This window comes from Thamnophis elegans, chromosome 11 (genome assembly GCF_009769535.1).
Source record: "Thamnophis elegans isolate rThaEle1 chromosome 11, rThaEle1.pri, whole genome shotgun sequence".
NCBI classification, from domain to species: Eukaryota; Metazoa; Chordata; class Lepidosauria; order Squamata; family Colubridae; genus Thamnophis; species Thamnophis elegans.
Window position 1 is genome coordinate 46,572,161 of NC_045551.1, and position 17,950 is coordinate 46,590,110.

Genomic DNA, 17,950 nt, shown 5'->3' on the forward strand with positions numbered 1-17,950 from the left:
TTACTGTAACATTCTTGCACAGAATTTGCAATATGCAAATATGCATGAATAATATGCAATTTGTGCATATTTGCAATGTAATATGCAGATATGCATAAGTGATTTGTAATATGAATAAACATGTGGTATTTTACCTTATCAAAATAATAATCAAGAAAATAATGTAAAAGAATCATCTTAAATTGTGTAATTGGTAGCCTACATCAAATGTTGATCTTTTAAATTAACCTAGATGCATTATTTCCTCAATTGGGGAACGTAGAAATTAATCTTAACAAAATCCTTTTCCTTAATTTTCACTTCCATTGTATTGTAGATGGGACCACTCTTAACAGCACTGCCCGAAGAAAGTCGATCAGAAGGAAAAATTGGCCTTACCATTTATAAGAAGTATTTTTCTGCTGGTGCAAATTATTTTGTAACTTTTATACTTTTAGTTCTCAATATTTTGGCACAGGTAAGTTTTTTGGGGGGGATCAAAAAGGAAAATATTACTGATAATTGTTTTTAATAGTTTAGCATATATACTTTCCTATTCTGTTCGTATGAAGCGAAGTAGCAAGATTTAATGCATATAAGAGATATTCTCCTCTTTGAAATAAAGTGGTCAGATTGTAAATCAGCTTGAGATTCATTTACTGCAAGGATGAAGCAGTGATCGATCTGTTCCTTTTCGCACGTAATTTCAAAAGAAAACACTCCATACAATTTGATTATAAAAAGAAAACAGTTTATTGAAATTAGTATTTCAAACATTGCAGTAGGATTTTCTGTTTATAGGGAAATACCTTTTAAAAATATATATAATTAGCATAAATTAACATTTAAATATTATGAATTGTTTACTTCTGGACTATAGTAGGATGTTAGGGATATGAACTTGGCTTTCCATTCCAATCCAGGTCTTGGTATCTTTGTGAGATATTGAGAGGTAAAGCTTCCACAACTTCAGTCTCTTCCACAGACCTGGAGATAATACAGTGAAATTAAAAATAATAATGAGTAAACTTAGTCATACGTAACTAAATTCAAGGAATTGTATTACCATTTTTGCACTACAAGCTGTTACCCCTGACGACGTGGACAAGGCCATGAGAGCTGTAAGTGCCTCCACATGTGTACTGGACCCGTGCCCCTCCTGGCTGGTTGTTAACAGCAGGGAGGTGACACGGGGCTGGATCCAGGCGGTTGTTGCCGCCTCCCTTCGGGAGGGGGTCTTTCCCCCCGCATTAAAGGCGGCGGTGGTGAGACCCCTCCTGAAGAAACCATCTTTGGATCCAGCCGTCCTAAACAACTATCGTCCAGTCTCCAACCTCCCCTTTGTGGGGAAGGTTGTTGAGAAGGTGGTGGCCTTTCAGCTCCAGCGGTCCTTGGAGGAAACCAGTTATCTAGATCCCTTCCAGTCGGGTTTCAGGCCTGGCTACAGCACGGAAACCGCTTTGGTTGCATTGATCGATGATCTTTGGAGAGCTAGGGATGGAGGCCATGCCTCCATCCTAGTACTCCTTGACCTCTCTGTGGCTTTCGATACCATCGACCATGGTATCCTTCTGCGACGACTGCGGGAGGTGGGGGTGGGAGGCACTGTCTTACGGTGGTTCTCCTCTTACCTCTCGGACAGGTCGCAGTCGGTGTTGGTCGGAGGACAGAGATCGACCCCTAGGCCCCTAACGTATGGGGTGCCGCAGGGTTCGGTCCTGTCCCCCCTCCTCTTTAATATCTACATGAAACCGCTGGGTGAGATCATTCGATGGCACGGGATAAAATACCACCAGTATGCGGACGATACACAGTTGTATCTGTCCGCCCCGTGCCAACTCAGTGAAGCGATGGACGTGATGTGCCAGGGCCTCGAGGCTGTTAAGGACTGGATGGGGGTTAACAAGCTTGTACTCAATCCAGATAAGACCGAGTGGCTGCTGTGCTTCCCTCATACTAATTGGCCAAGTGTTCCACCTCTCAGGCTGGGGGGTCAAACAGTACGCCCCTCAGATAGGGTCCGCAACTTGGGAGTCCTCCTGGACCCACAGCTGACTTTTGAACATCATTTGTCAGCTGTGACCAGGGGGGCATTTGCCCAGGTTCGCCTGGTGCACCAGTTGCGCCCCTACCTGAACCGGGAGGCTCTCCACAACAGTCACTCGTGCCCTTGTGACCTCTAGACTGGAGTACTGCAACGTGCTCTACATGGGGCTGCCCTTGAAGAGTATTCGGCGACTTCAGCTTGTCCAGAATGCAGCCACGCGAGCGATCGTGGGTGCGCCTCGGTTCACCCACGTAACACCTATCCTCCGCAAGCTGCACTGGCTGCCTGTTGATCTCTGGGTACGCTTCAAGGTGCTAGTTGTCACCTACAAAGCCCTTCATGGTATTGGATCTGGGTACTTGAGAGACCACCTACTGCCAATTACCTCCACTAGACCAATTAGTTCCCACAGACTAGGCCTCCTCCGAATTCCATCTGCCGGCCAATGTCGACTGGCGACTACCTGGAGGAGGGCCTTCTCTGTGGCTGCTCCGACCCTCTGGAACGAACTCCCCGTGGAGATTCATACCCTCACCACCCTCCAGGCCTTCTGCATAGCCCTTAAAACCTGGCTGTTCCGACAGGCCTGGGGCTAAAGACTTGCTGCCCTACTTCGAATGGTATGATTGTTGTGTTTTTTTAACTATGTATGGTTTTTATGTTTTTTTAACTTTGTTTGTTTTTCCCCTCCCTTGAGTTGTGAGCCGCCCTGAGTCCCTTTCAGGGAAAAGGGCGGCATACAAATAAATTAAAATGAAAAATGAAATGAAATGACTACAATAGTGAAAAACACCAATATTTCCTTAGCAGCATTACCTTTTCAGGGTGCCAACCTGGAAATTTAAGGCTCAATTCAACTTTATTCTGAGTCCCACCATGGCTATTTCTGATTCCCTTCTATAATATGTGCAATACCGTTGAGAACCTCTGCTTTAGAATTTATTCCATTTTAGTTTTTAGATAGTGCTGATAACTGCTTGATGCCAAACTGAAAATATTTTTTTACTAGGCATTCTTGAGATTTCTTTATTTGGATGTCTCAACTCCTACAATATGTAACTGATGTGTCCATTCTACCATGTAGTCATAAAACCTAATAAAACCTAAACCTAATAGTTGATGGTAACTTTCAGTTATTGTGGTGGACGATTGCAGATAAGATGCTTAGCTTGGCTTACTGTTACTTAGCTTATATTTTTGTTTGTACTACTCCTACCACTAGCTGAAAGAGGAAGCTTCAAAAAGCTTAATACCATTTTGAGAAAGGAATAGTCCCAACCACAGTGAGTGAGGCAATGTGGCTAAGAAAATGCTGTGCCTGGATTCTGAGAATTGTGAGGATTATCAACTAATCTTCTATTCTTGAATAAGATACATGGCAAGGAGCAATCTCTTTAAGGCGTTACATTATCGTATGAGATAAAAATAGAAGCAGATAATCATTTTCTTTTCAGGGCTGCTATGGGTTTCTTGGCTGTTGACCTATATTGAAAGAAAGATAGTGGGATCCTGCTAATTCTTAATTCGTAAAAGATGGCTGGTCTGCTTGGAAAAAAAAAAGACTGTTCAGAACATTGAGTGGAGCCGAAGTGAAAATAAAATAAAGTTGACAGTGTAGGACAGCGGTGTCAAACTGGATTTCTTCAAGGGCCAGATTAGCATTGTAGTATTCCGCAGGCTGGCTGGAGGGGGGAGATGGGATGGACACCTCCTGAAGCATCCTGTGGGCCAAAACGGGGCGCAGGGGGCTGTGGCTCCCTGCAGCCCGTTTTCGGCATCCACGGTGTCCTGCAGTACTCTGCCAGCCAAAAACAGGCCGTGCAGAGGCCTTCCGAGGGTTAGGGTTAGGGTACTGCAGGACGCCATGGAGGCTGACAACAAGCTGCAGGGGGCCCACACAGCCTGTTTTGGCCTATAGAGGTATCACAGGCAAGTCCTTTGATATTTCCGGCCTGGCCCCACGGGACTGATTTAAGCACCCCCTGGATTGTATCTGACCATGGGCCTTGAGTTTGACACCCTTGGTCTAGGATGTCTGAGAAACTAGAATGCTTTTTGATGCATTTCTAGTATATGCAGTTAAAATATATCAATTTTTTAAGGCAATCCAGGTCAAATTCTATGTTTTAATTACTATATTTTTCAGAGTATAAGACGCACCAAGATTTTGAAGAGGCAAATTAAAAAATAAAGTTTTTGCACTCTGAAGACCTCCCAAAAACGACCCATTATTTGTGAAAACGGCTCCATTTTTTGTCAATAAAAGGCATGCATAGCCTTTAGGAGGCTTATAGAGTGCTCCTGGGGGCTGAGGGTCAGGCAAAAATGAACCAAAAATGGTCCCTTTTTTGCTCATTTTTGCCCTCCCCAATCCCCAGGAGCACCCTGGAATTGAATTGAATTGTTGAATTGAATTGTTTATTATTTATAGGCCGCCCTTTTCCCTGAGGGGACTCAGGGCGGCTTACAATTCATGGGAAGGGGAGTGCAAGACAATATAACACAATACGTGAATAAACAAAATAATAACAATAAAACACAACAGTCATTCAACATTCGGGTGGGGCGGCATGATCCTTATCCCCAGGCCTGACGGGATAGCCAGATCTTAAGGGCTGTGCGGAAGGTCTGGACGGTGGTGAGGGTACGAATCTCCACGGGGAGATCGTTCCAAAGGGTCAGAGCTGCTACTGAAAAGGCTCTCCTCCGCGTAGTTGCCAGTCGACACTCATGCTTTGAATTTAAACCACAAGGCATCAAATAATCCAAAATACATTCTAAAAGAATTGTTTTAACCGTTTTAGGTTACTTATGTACTTCAGGATTGGTGGCTTTCTTATTGGTGAGTGATTGTTTCTATATAAATCATCTAAATGTTCACTTTTAAAAATACGGCAAATGAATAAATCAGGAATTTTGATCCATGTTCTTTTAGAAAACAGGACAAAAATACTTTTATTCTTTGGAAATCCATACAGCAATTCTTCATATTAATTTATAGTATTTTTGGGTAAGCATAGTTTGAATTTATAAAAAAAATGCATTGACCCTTTCTCTTTACTCCACCCCAAAACCATTATTTCATTTTTATTTTGTGCATTGTGTTTTTACCATCTTCCATTAAAAATATTCCTAAATTCTCTCTCCCTCAAAAATATAAAAATGTGCAGCTCATTAGTAGAAAATAAAATAAAGCATTGTACAAAATAGCAATTAGCCAGAAAGCCACTTCTTGGATGAATTATGTGAGATCATCCAGATAAACTATGATTTTTTCACAGTATTTAATGACCACATGAGACTTCTAGCAAATCAATCAGTATTAAACTGTATCAACAAGTTTGTCTGATAATAAAAAGCCACTTGGTCCACTTACTGTTAAACAAAGCAGAGACTACTATTTTACTAGCTATGATTTTTCTAGTGTATAATTTACACTTTTGAAAACCCTTCTTCTGTTTCAATAGATATATCAATATTAATCTTAATAAAATGAGAGAGGGTTTAATGGAAGACAAATTTTAACCCAAGATTTAAAAATATCATATACAATCGACAAATTTTTGAAATAGTGTATGAATAAAGTACACATTCAAAGTTAAAAAAATACAATTGAAACAACAAAACAAAGTAAGAGAAATTCAGTAAATGAAATTGTGACAAATGCAACACTGTACCAGTACAAAATCTTCAAAGATCTTCAAAGTATCCTTTTAACATGCATCTTTTAATGAAATGGATTATATTTACCTTAATTTCTTTTTGACTATATGCCATTGATTTAATTAAATGAATTTACAGTGAGTGAATTATGCAGTTTATAAAAGAAACCTCACATTCACAAATTTTGTTCATGGAGGCTGTGTGTTCTAATATATCACGGGGTATCCCAGCTTTGAAACAATCCAAGTAGAGAAGAGCCTCGACATTTATTTAAAAAACTTTTAGATCCCAGATTGGGATAGAATTAAATATTTTAGCACTTTAAACTCTACGCTATATTCTATGTGAAAATGGTGTTGTTAACTGTATTATATTTCTATGCTCTATGCTACCATACATTTGTTGAAAGGTAATGCAAATGTTCTATTAAATTACAACATCATTTGGAACAAACCCTGATTTTTACTATTTATTTCCGGGGCAAAATTAAATGTTATGAAACACATAACATTGCCAAAGCAGGCGGTACCTTTGCATTGATTTTCCTCTTCCTTATTTAACATATAATAGCAGAAGTCCACATATGTTTTTTTTTTTATTTCAGAAATTACAGACTACACTTGAAGGACTATGCATTTCAATGTGAGCTGTTTGGGAACATTTGCTAAACTTTTCTGAAATTTAGAGAGAGACCAGAGATTTATTCCAAGCAATATATTCTCATGTGCTTGCAAACTTGTTTGAAATACCTTCTTTCCATGTGTCCACAGGGCAAACCAGCAAGTAATGCTAAATGTCACTAGAATGGAATATGGTGGGCAAAATATCACAGAAAATCTGGATCTTCCCTGGTATTTAGGAATATATGCAGGTAAAAACATTTAAAATATCACTATAATTTGCAAAAGTCTATACCTTGATCCTAAAATATGAGGGTTTTTAAAAAACAACTTTTAAATGTTACCAGATAACCTATCTCCTATTGGATCATTGTTCTAGCAATATTTCCTTATCATGTAAGTTGTGCTGGTATACCCCACATATTCTTCCCAACCCCTAGTGTACAACTCCACAATCTCCATGCATCTTCCTTGAACTATGTGGCACCTCTCATGCACTCTGTCCACACCGCCTGAACTGCACCCCGCCTCTTGCCTCCTCCATCTTCTGTGGTGCTGACAGGAATTGTATGCAGGAGTGTGGTGCAGATCAGGAAGGGTGTCAGCCAGGTGTGCAAGTGCAGGTTGCAGAAATTGGGAAGGTACATGAGTATGTGCAAGAGGTGCCTTGAATGTTGGACTGTGGTGATGTGGTGCTGGTCAGGAAGGGTGTGTGGAGTGTCAAAGAGAGGCTGGAGAACTTTAGGGTAGGAGAGATTTGCAACCTTTCCTACCAACTTCCCCATTGCTGATGCTCCCTGCCAGCTTCTCATAAGCAAAGACTTTGTGAGACGTTGGCAGAGAGCATTGGCAATCAACAATCCAGTTTACATTTCCTGCCGGCTTCCCCATTGACTTGTGGGAAGTTATTAGGGAACATAGATGATGATCACTTGGCTCTGACTGTAACAATGTACCTGTGTTGAAGCAGTGGCAACACAGCAACACTGAGATAGCCACACCTTTCCCATTTTTCACTCCCAGGGGTGAAATGGCTCCTGGAATTCTGTAAGTTACATCATTTGGCATCCCTTGGTTCAAAAATGGCTGTCCTATGATGTACCATTTGAAGATTACAAACAAATACACGTAAGGGGTTTAGTAGTATATATATAATTATAGATTAAGAAGATGCTGTTTTCTTCTTTGATTATTAATTAGATTAGATTAGATCAATACAGAACCGAGGTGGCGCAGTGGTTACAGTGCAGTACTGCAGGCCACTTCAGCTGACTGCTGTCTGCAGTTCGGCGGTTCAAATCTCACCGGCTCAAGGTTGACTAAGCCTTCCATCCTTCCGAGGTGGGTGAAATGAGGACCCAGACTGTGGGGGCAATATGCTGACTCTATAAACCATTTAGAGAGGCCTGAAAGCCCCATTAAGCGGTATATAAGTCTAACTGCTATTGCTATTGCTATTGCTACCTCTTTAAAAACAGTCATCAGATGGGTAGAAACTTAATTTATAGTCTGAATTTTGAAAGCAATTGATTTATTGATTGAATTTATATAGCCGTCAATATGTTACTCTGGGTAGTTTACATGGTTAAAACCAGTGGTGGGTTTCAAAAATTGTTCGAACCTACTCTGTGGGTGTGGCCTCCTTTATGGGAGTGGCTTGCCACCCATGTGACCGGGTGGGAGTGGCTTGCTGCCCATGTGACCGGATATGAAGATGCCGACGACACTTGTCAGAACCACCTTAAATTACCTCACACACAGCACTGGCATGCATAAGAATATGATGTAAACTTGTTTTTTAAAAGGCATCTTTGGTTTGCATTAAAACAACTTCAACACACACAATGTTCTGATTGCACCACAAACGCAGTAGTCATCCTTACCTTTCACAGAGGCACTGAGTTTTATAAATATGAGCATGATAGTGTAGAATAATCATATCCAAGGACCAGTGGTGGGTTTCAAAAAATTTTGGAACCTCTTCTGTAGGTGTGACCTGCTTTCCGGGTCCACTGGTGGAATCTCTTCTAATCAGTTCAGTAGATTTGACGAACCGGTTCTACCAAATAGGTGCGAACTGGTAGGAACCCATCTCTGATTAAAACACAAACAATATCGGGAAACCAAAAGTAATAATAATCATGCAAACATTAGAAACATACAAACATTAGCGCTAATGATGTTACCTAGTTTGGGTAATGAAATGTCTTCAAGAAAACAACGAAGCTCAGAGAGCACTAAGGACTCCTCAAACAATGGACAATTAAAACAATTAAAAACTGTACCATATAATCACTGGGAGAGCATAGTCACTTTAGGAATAACAGAACTGGAAGATGAATAAAAATTTAATATTTGAAAAACTATAAGCTTTACCTCTCCAAATGGATTATCCCAGCCACATTTTTATTATTATGAACAGATTCACAGGAAATTTGAAATTGGTCTTCATTTGGCTATGCTTGATTCATTTTTTGCTTTTAGAAGCTCCAACCCTTAAAAGCTGGATATATTTTCTTTCCATATTGTAACAAATTAAGAAACCACAAGCTATAAAACTGAGAATGATCACTTCAACCGTACTAAGAAATTGGTTACTCATATTCAAATATTCTTGTCCTCTTCCTAATTCTTAACTGCTCTAAACATGCTACACTAAATCCACTTAATGACCAGCAGGATCTGTGTGCCTGTCACCAGCCTGTTGTTAATGCATAAAATAACATTCAGCCATTTTAAATGCATATTAAAATTTCCAGAACTCAGACTTTAAAAAATGTTTGCCTTCAAGCACCTTTTTAATTTAAATAAGGTTTATAAAATCCAATCAGGGTTTAAGGAGTTATTGTTAGAATATGTGTTATCTTATTGTTCTCCGTGCTTTGCTGTTTATATGTTGATTAATCAGTGTCTATAATAAAGAATATCTGTTTATAGCAATGGCAGCAATAGCACTTAGAGTTACAGTAGCTTTACAGGCCTCTCTAAGCGGTTTACAGAGTCAGCATATTTCCCCCAACAATTTGGGTCACCTCGGAAGGATGGAAGACTGAGTCAACTTGAGCCTGGCGAGATTTGAACTGTCAAATTGCAGGCAGCCAGCAGAAGTAGCCTACAGTACTGCACTCTAACCACTGCGCCACCGTGGCTCATCTATCCTTTCATTGGACTCTTAAGGAACCACTGTGTATGCCAGGGATAAGCATTCTGCAGAATATAGATGGCCCCATAGTCATTTTGTAATGCCAGAGCAACCCTGTTGAAATCTGGGGCAAATCGTCCATTTTTAGCTGTACATTGTTTTCCCTAAAACAAGACATTTATTGCAAGAAATTGTATTTTAATAGACTCATTTAACTCTTTTACGACTCCCATCTCCAAAGCCTGCCCCATAGCAGACTGAGAAAACAGATCTATCTGCTCAGAGTCTCACTGGGCTTGATATTTCTGCCATACACAAAAAAGCGAAAAATAAAATGAAAGGAAATCCCCACAGAAAGGTTGTTCATCCTATTCTACTACAGTACTGTGGTCAGTTCTCATAGAATTCTAATATTAGTAATTATTACAATATCTAATGCCCACAAAGCCCAATACCAGCCAAAGAACTGGCAGCTATGAATTCATATTGTTGTGTTTATAATGATAATTTATTAAATTTACAGTATATGCTGACCAATCCCCAGCGCCTCTGGGCAGTTTACAATTGTTAAAATATTTAAATTGTTAAAACATAAAAAAAAACTTTTAAAAAAATATTTAAAAACAAAGAACAACAAAGAACAACATACAAGCCTAAAATGTTTGGCTGGATCCTTTGTTAACTATGTGTCAGTCAAATGTAGGTCCATGAATACACCTCTATCATTTTATATATAAAAGTAAAGGTTCACCTCGAACAGATGTGCTAGTTGTTCCTGACTCTAGGGGGTGGTGCTCATCTCCTTTTCAAAGCCGAACAGCCAGCGCTGTCCGAAGATGTCTCCGTTGCCATGTGGCTGCCATGACTAAATGCCGAAGGCGCACAGAACTCTGTTTCCTTCCCACCAAGTTGGTCCCAATTTTTCTATTTGCATTTTTACATGCTTTCAAACTGCTAGGTTGGCAGAAGCTGGGACAAGTAATGGGAGCTCACTCCGTTACGTGGTGCTAGGGATCTGAACTGCTGAACTGTCGACCTTCTGATCGACATGCTCAGCATCTTAGGCACTGAGCCACCATGTCCCTGAATTTTCTTTAGGGAAAAGTGTAAGGAAGAGCCTCCCAGACTCACCTCCAGACAAGATGGGCACCACATACATCAAACAAACATTTAGACATTTTTTTTAGACATTTATTACGATTTATAGGCCGCCCTTCTCCCTGAGGGGACTCAGGGCGGCTTACAATCACGGGAAGGGGGTGCAATAATACAAGACAAACAGTGAGTAAACAAGATAGATAATAAAACACCAACTTGCATTCAACAGTCAACCAACACTCGGGCGGGTAATTTAAAAACTTATCCCCAGGCCTGCTGGGAGAGCCAGGTCTTAAGGGCCGTGCGGAAGGTCTGGATGGTGGTGAGGGTACGAATCTCAACGGGGAGATCGTTCCACAGGGTCGGAGCTGCAACAGAAAAGGCTCTCCTCCGTGTAGTCGCCAGTCGACATTGACTGGCAGATGGAATCCGGAGGAGGCCCAATCTGTGCGATCTAATCGGTCGAAGGGAGGTAATCGGCAGAAGGCGGTCTCTCAAGTACCCAGATCCACTACCATGGAGTGCTTTAAAGGTGGTCATCAATACCCTGAAGCGCACCCGGAGATCGACAGGTAGCCAGTGCAGCTCGCGGAGGATGGGTGTAATGTGGGCGAACCGCGGTGCGCCCACTATCACTCGCGCGGCTGCATTCTGGACTAACTGCAGTCGCCGGATGCACTTCAAGGGCAACCCCATGTAGAGCCCATTGCAGTATTCCAGCCTAGGGATCACAAGGGCTCGAGTGACTGTTGTGAGAGCCTCCCGGTTCAGGTAGGGCCGTAACTGGCGGACCAGGCGAACCTGGGCAAATGCCCCCCTAGTCACAGCCGACAACTGATGGTTAAAAGTCAGCTGTGGATCCAGGAGGACTCCTAGATTACGGACCCTATCTGAGGGGTATAAAATTTGACCCCCCAGCCTGAGTGTTGGGATGTCAGCCAAATTGTTGGGAGGGAAACACAACAGCCACTCGGTCTTGTCCGGGTTGAGCACCAGTTTGTTAGCGCTCATCCAGTCCTTAACGGCCTCAAGGCCCCGGCTCATCACGTCCACTGCTTCATTGAGTTGGCACGGGGCGGACAGATACAGTTGAGTATCGTCCGCATATTGATGGTATTTTATCCCGTGCCTCCGGATGATCTCGCCCAGCGGTTTCATATAAATGTTAAATAGTAGGGGGGATAAGACCGAACCCTGCGGCACCCCATATGTTAGGGGCCTCAGGGACGATCTCTGCCCCCCGACCAACACCGACTGCGACCTGTCCGAGAGGTAGGAGGAGAACCACTGCAAAACAGTGCCTCCCACCCCCACCTCCCGCAGTCGTCGCAGAAGGATACCATGGTCGATGGTATCGAAAGCCGCTGAGAGGTCAAGGAGAACCAGGATGGACGCATGGCCTCCATCTCCAACAAACAAACAAACAAATAACTAAAAAATAATAAATAATTTACTTTAATGATGAACTTAAGTCAGATCATGGGCTTATACAAAAAGCTATTTGTGCTTCTTGTTTTGTCAACATGCACCTCAGTTACCTAGCTAGAGGCAAATAACTTGTAGGAAATGTATGCAGAATTATTAATTTTCTTGTCGCAGAAGGTTTGTTAAATTAACAGTATTTGATGTTAAATTACTGTCGAACTACTATCCTTGTGATGCATGTTTTTTTTTTTAAAAATGTTTGTCAATAATTCTTGAAGTTGATAGATTACCTTAGGTAATTCTGCCCTTCATTTAAATACAGGTTTAACTGTGGCTACGATCCTTTTCAGTATACTGAGGAGCCTACTTATGTTTCACATTTTGGTTAATGCAGCCCGGACTTTACATAATAAAATGTTTCAGTCGGTTTTGAGAACTCCAGTGCTGTTTTTTGACAGAAACCCTATTGGTAAGTTGCTATCACTTTACAATAGTGGAATGCTGCTGATTATTCTAGGGATGGGCAAGAAGAAGCAGATGATATGTGATTCAAGAATGTCATCACACCATTTGAACAATGACATTATTGCATTATTGCATGTATGTTATCCTTTTGACATCATTGTTGGTAGGCTGTAGATGTCACTTTTGATGTATAGCAATACTCTCTTTCCCTGAAAATAAGACCTCCCCGGATAATAAGCCCAATCGGGCCTTTGAGTACGTGCTAAAATAAGCCCTCCCCTGAAAATAAGCCCTCCCTAAAATATTGCAACACAGCAGCAGCCATGCAGTGACCGTGCTCGCTGCCTCCTGCACCTCAAAAATATTAAGACCTCCCTGAAAATAATGCCAGGTGCTTATTTCGGGGGTGAAAAGAATATAAGACCCTGTCTTATTTTTGGGGAAACACAGTAGCACTTAGAGTTATATACCACTTCACAGGGTGTTACAGCATTCTGTAGGCGGTTTATGAGTCAGCATATTTCCCCCAGCGATCTGGGTCCTCATTTTGAATTGGTTTTGATTTAACTGACTAGTAATGTAAAGCAAAATGGCAGAAAAAAATTATGTAATTAAGTTCTATACTGGATTCATCTTTGTGCTGTAGTGATTCTATGGAAATTTTCTAAAACCACACAAAGTTAGTAACAGGAGCTTTTAAACTGCTAGCCAGAAAACATCGTAATATAACAAGAGTCCTATGATTTTAGGCTATGAATAATTTTATAAAACTCAATCATGTCTTTCTTTAACCATCTTTGTTCCAAAGTAACAAAGAGCCGTACCTTGTTCCTCAAAGTGAGGTTGTTGTATTCCACTGAGCATTTTTGTTGACTTATTCTTTTACTTTTTCTATATATGTGTTTGTGAGTGTATTGACTGCCTGGACAAATTCCCTGCAGTTTTCTGGGCAAGATTTCAGAAGCGGTTTGCCATTGCCTCCTCCTTTGAACTGAGAGAGATGGACTATTCCAGGGTTACCCAGCTGAGTTTGTTCACAAAGCAGGCCTAGAAATCACATTGTCCAAATTGCCAGAGAGGGAGCACACTTAGGATTTAAGTGTTTTTTTTCTTAAACCGTGACATCAGTTTGAATAATAGTAACCAAATTCCATTTTTCTCACTTATTTGTCTGGAAATATTAGCACCTAACATTTTTAGAGAAAATGACCTCAAGGTAGTTGCACTAGAAAATCAAAACTTAATTACAGCTAGCAGTGTGGTAGCATAAGTATAAAAAGGGCAGTGTATTTCAGCTCTTGTATGCACTAAATCTAGATATGTACAGTATCCAGGGGTGGGCTGGTGGGGGTTCGCACGGGTTCGGACAATCCTCTAGCTAGGAGTGTGCCCTGTTCAGCAACCCCCCAAATTCCACTCCTGGCTAGCCATGCCCACCCCGCTCTGTTCCTCCCCTCCCACTCCTGGCTAGCCCTGCCCATCCCAGGAGTCTCCTTGTGGTCCATTCATCATGCCAAGAAAGTGCAGGCCCCGCATGAAGGCTCTCGGAGGGAGGAAAACAGGCCTACTGGAGGTTCTGGAAGTCTGGAAATGGGCCTGTTTCCAGCCTCCGGAGCCCGGGAGAAGCAGTTTTCGCCCTCTTGGAGGCTCGAGGAAAACCTCCAGAGCCTGGAGAGGGCAAAAAATGCCCCCCCATGGTGCAGGAACCCGACTAGGCCACGCCTACCATGGACATACCTACCCAACAATGGGACAGCGAACCCATTGCTACAATTTTTGAAGCCCATCCCTGAACAGTATGTCTTAATTCACATATGTTTCCTTTAAATTATAATTAAATTTTAAGTCTGGTTAAAGACTGATTTCAAAGCAGCAAATGAAGCCATGGCATGAAGGAGGCTTACAAATCTTAGCCTGCCTGAACCCAGAGTGTACATAGCAAGGATAACTCATCTGACTACCATTGAGGGGGAAGATGACTAATAGCAGACAGCTCTTAATAAGTTGAGATCTTTCCTCACCTTCTTTGTGGATAAGGTAACTTCCACTTCCTTAAAAGCCTCTTTCTCTATCAAGAGTTGTCTCCTTCCTCCATTGAGTTCTGTGACTCACAAAAAGAACTTGGAAGAGAAGAAAAATATTAAAGGCTTACTAATGATCATAAAACCAAGCCAAAAAGTATTTCTGACATTCACCAAGACTATTGGTTAATGTTTCATTCATTGCACAGTGAAAGTAGTTTTTCTGGTCTTTTTGCTTTTACAACGGTATCATGCTAATATCTCCCTGTGTTTTCTATAGGCCAAACCTGAACGGGCATGCTTAAGCATGTTTCTGACGTGTGCTGAGTTTCCAATTACAGTGTTCTATTTAAACTCTTAGAGCATCCATCATACTCAGTATTTTAGTGGTACACAGCATAAAGCAAATATAAACAAATGTAAAAATGAGAAAATTTGACCAGGAGTGGGTACAGGTAGGGTGAGAGATCAGAAGGATCCTGGTAGCTCATTATTTTTTGTCTAATGTATTTTTTAAAAGGTATAAGTTGTTGTGAGCATCAGAAGAGAAAATAAATGCTACTTAAGCAGCTGCTGGTTTTTTTGTTACTGTAAACTAACATGGCTCTCCATCATGAAAGAGAGAGATTGAGAGATTTAATGGGTGAATAAATAACATGTTTTTAATTGGTCACAATAATAGTACCAACAGAAGCATTAAGTAGATATTTTTGATGCACACCTTGTAACTAAGGTACCGCTGCCATTTGTCTGTAGAGATTCTCAGTCATCCAGGACGTGCTTGTCCCAAAAGTGTTTTTTTGGGAGGCAACTGGACTTCCTTGTTTTTTCTTTTGAAGATTCAAGAAGCTTTTTCAGCTCTGACTGGATAGTGGGAAATGGAAAGATTTATATTCCTTGCAGACAGCTGGTCATTTGCATCCTTTTAGAGGACCATTGAAGCACTTGGAGATTTATCAATGTCCTCAGGGTCACCTGAGTAGTGCTCCTGGTTCCTATAGTCTGCAATTTTTTTTCTTTTCCTCTGGAAATCCAAATGCTTCAAGGACCCTCTAAAAGGATGCAAATTACCAGCTGTCTGCAAGGAATATAAATCCTTCCATTCCCCACTATCCTGTCAGAGCTGAAGAAGCTTCTTGGATGAGAAGTGAAACATCTTCGAAAGAAAAAACAAGTCCAGTTGCCTCTTGAAAAAGGACCTTTGGCACTGCCAGTTGCTGGTGCAGCAAAGCAAGCTTAGTGTGCACCACCCATTCTTAATTTTGGCACAGTGCCTCTTGGCAAACTGCTAGTAAGAATTTACCAAGTTGATCTGGCCTTTGAAAAACGGTACAGTAAGAAAAGACTTATTACAACAGCTGCATTAGTTGCAACTTGAATAATTATGTCTTCTGTTCTTTTAGCACAAGAGGGCAGCATGAACTGCTTTATTCTTCCCTCGCTTTACAATGAATGTCCTTTTAAAAGAGGAAAATACATCTTGACTATTCTTAGTGTCATGTTTTGAGAAGTGAAATGTGTGGATATAGATAAAATTTCTAAAGCCTGACCTCCATTATTTTCAATGTAACAGGGCCCTGAAGGACTAAAGACACACTACCAATTAGTGTAAGCAATGCTGAGTTAAATAGACCAAAGAAAAATCAACTTCATATTTATATCCAATATCTTAGAGGACAGACAACTAACTGTATTAATTCTTAGTGGTTAGAATGAAATGTTGACAATTCTAATTTGACTTAAGACCATTGCAAGGGGCATTGTTTGTTTGTTAGCTCTTTTCAGTGTTCATCAAACCTAAAGATTTGTTACATACGTCATGTGGAATGAATTTCTTTTAGGGACTCTGCTTGAGAACTTCCCATGGGATTAATTCAAAAGTATCTAAAAGTGAGTGCATATCGAGAAGCAAAGCCCATGGGCTTATTCTTATTCTCTCTCTTTCTCTCACTCAACAACAACAGCAGCAACAAAAAAAAACCCAGACCAAAATTAAAAAAGCAGGAGCAGACTAACCCAGCTCGCTAAAAAGGAATACAATACCAGAAGGAGGTTTTAGCTACAATTTGGCCAGATTGAAGAGTGAGACCACTCACGATCCTTTTTAGCTTGTTCACCCAAGTAATTCTTCTGAAGTAGACAGCATGTTTAAACAAGAAATACTGGTTGGAAGGCATGTACTTTTAAAAGCAGCTAGTATTTTTGATGGCTCATACGAGCAGGCTATGAGGGGTGGCTTCATATTAAAATATTCCATTGGCAATATCATTCATCAGTCATATAAGCTCTTAGGCACATTGCCAAAAGATAACTGTGTTATGTCTGTCCAGAATGAATTACAAAACTGGTAACTGGTTTTTTTTTTTTTGGAAAGTAGATGTATTTTAGAAGATATTTATTATATCTGTATCTTAATGAAAAATGTGTATCTGGAGGCTTGATGGTTTGCATATTTCTCACTTAGATTATTTAAAATTACTGATAGCTTTAGTTTTATTTCCACTTCATTTGACTGAGTAGCCTGATAGGAAAATATTTTTACTATATATTAGTGTTCATTGCCTAGGAAAGGTTTGCTCCTCCCATTAATAGACAATAGAAATCTAATAGAAGCGACACCTTATATTAGACTCAGTGGAATTGCCTTCAGAAGTTGTGGGTCACTGGAGGCTCTCAAGAAGAGACTGGAGAATCGTTTGTCTGAAATGGAATAGACTCCTGCTCGAGCAGGGGGTTTGACTAGATGACCTCCAAGGTCCCTTCCAACTCTATGTTCTGATATTCTAAATAGTATTCCTGGGTGTTTTCTTGAAACAGTTAGCAGACTAAGTATAAGGTGTGGTAATTAAACCTGTTTGACTGCCACATGTTTAAAGCAAAAAGAATACCTTAAATGTTTTTTTCTTTCTTTCATATAACAATGGTTCTGTGTACCTTAACCTTATCAGGGTGTGATAGTAAATGATTTTTGTGGGAGTTGCTCTGTTACAGCTATTTGTATCATAATAGCTTTTGTTACAAGTTTAAATAGCCTTACTTGCACATACATCTATTTGATTATAACTCTTGTGATTCTGTTAGCAACCTTTTATAACGCTGATTGCTCTAGGAGTTGGCTAAAGTAAGACAAATAATGCATTCAGACTTTGTGTGTATTAACTATCTATTCATAGGGTCGGACTTTTTTTAATGGCAAAACTCTTGTTTTCCGAGACGTGTACAGAGCTGTGCGCATCTAATACAAAATGACTGTGTGGAGAAGGGCATTTCTTTCCCTTCTGTAGCAATCCAAGAAGGGATACGTCAAACCCACCCACGAGAGGCTGAGACCCTTTGCTCTGTGTGCCTAATGCTTGAAACTTAAAACTTTCCCAAGTCAGGCAAACATTAAAATCTGTGTTCTTTCTGAAAGTTTTGTCAACAACAACCACCACGTCAGATGTTCAGGAAGGAGACTGAACAATGGCTAAGCATGTCTGATGTAGCCGGA

At 40.7% G+C, this 17,950-nt stretch overlaps 1 protein-coding gene across 1 annotated transcript in view; it reads left to right on the plus strand.

The window, feature by feature from the left end:
• The window catches only part of ABCC4 (ATP binding cassette subfamily C member 4), a 210,967-nt gene that overhangs the window by 77,606 nt on the left and 115,411 nt on the right, over positions 1-17,950 (plus strand). Inside the window, exons 16-19 of the mRNA XM_032227044.1 lie at positions 317-457; positions 4,831-4,868; positions 6,460-6,560; positions 12,297-12,443. Coding sequence (XP_032082935.1) covers positions 317-457; positions 4,831-4,868; positions 6,460-6,560; positions 12,297-12,443 — 427 coding nt within the window. The remainder of the gene's footprint in view (positions 1-316; positions 458-4,830; positions 4,869-6,459; positions 6,561-12,296; positions 12,444-17,950) is intronic.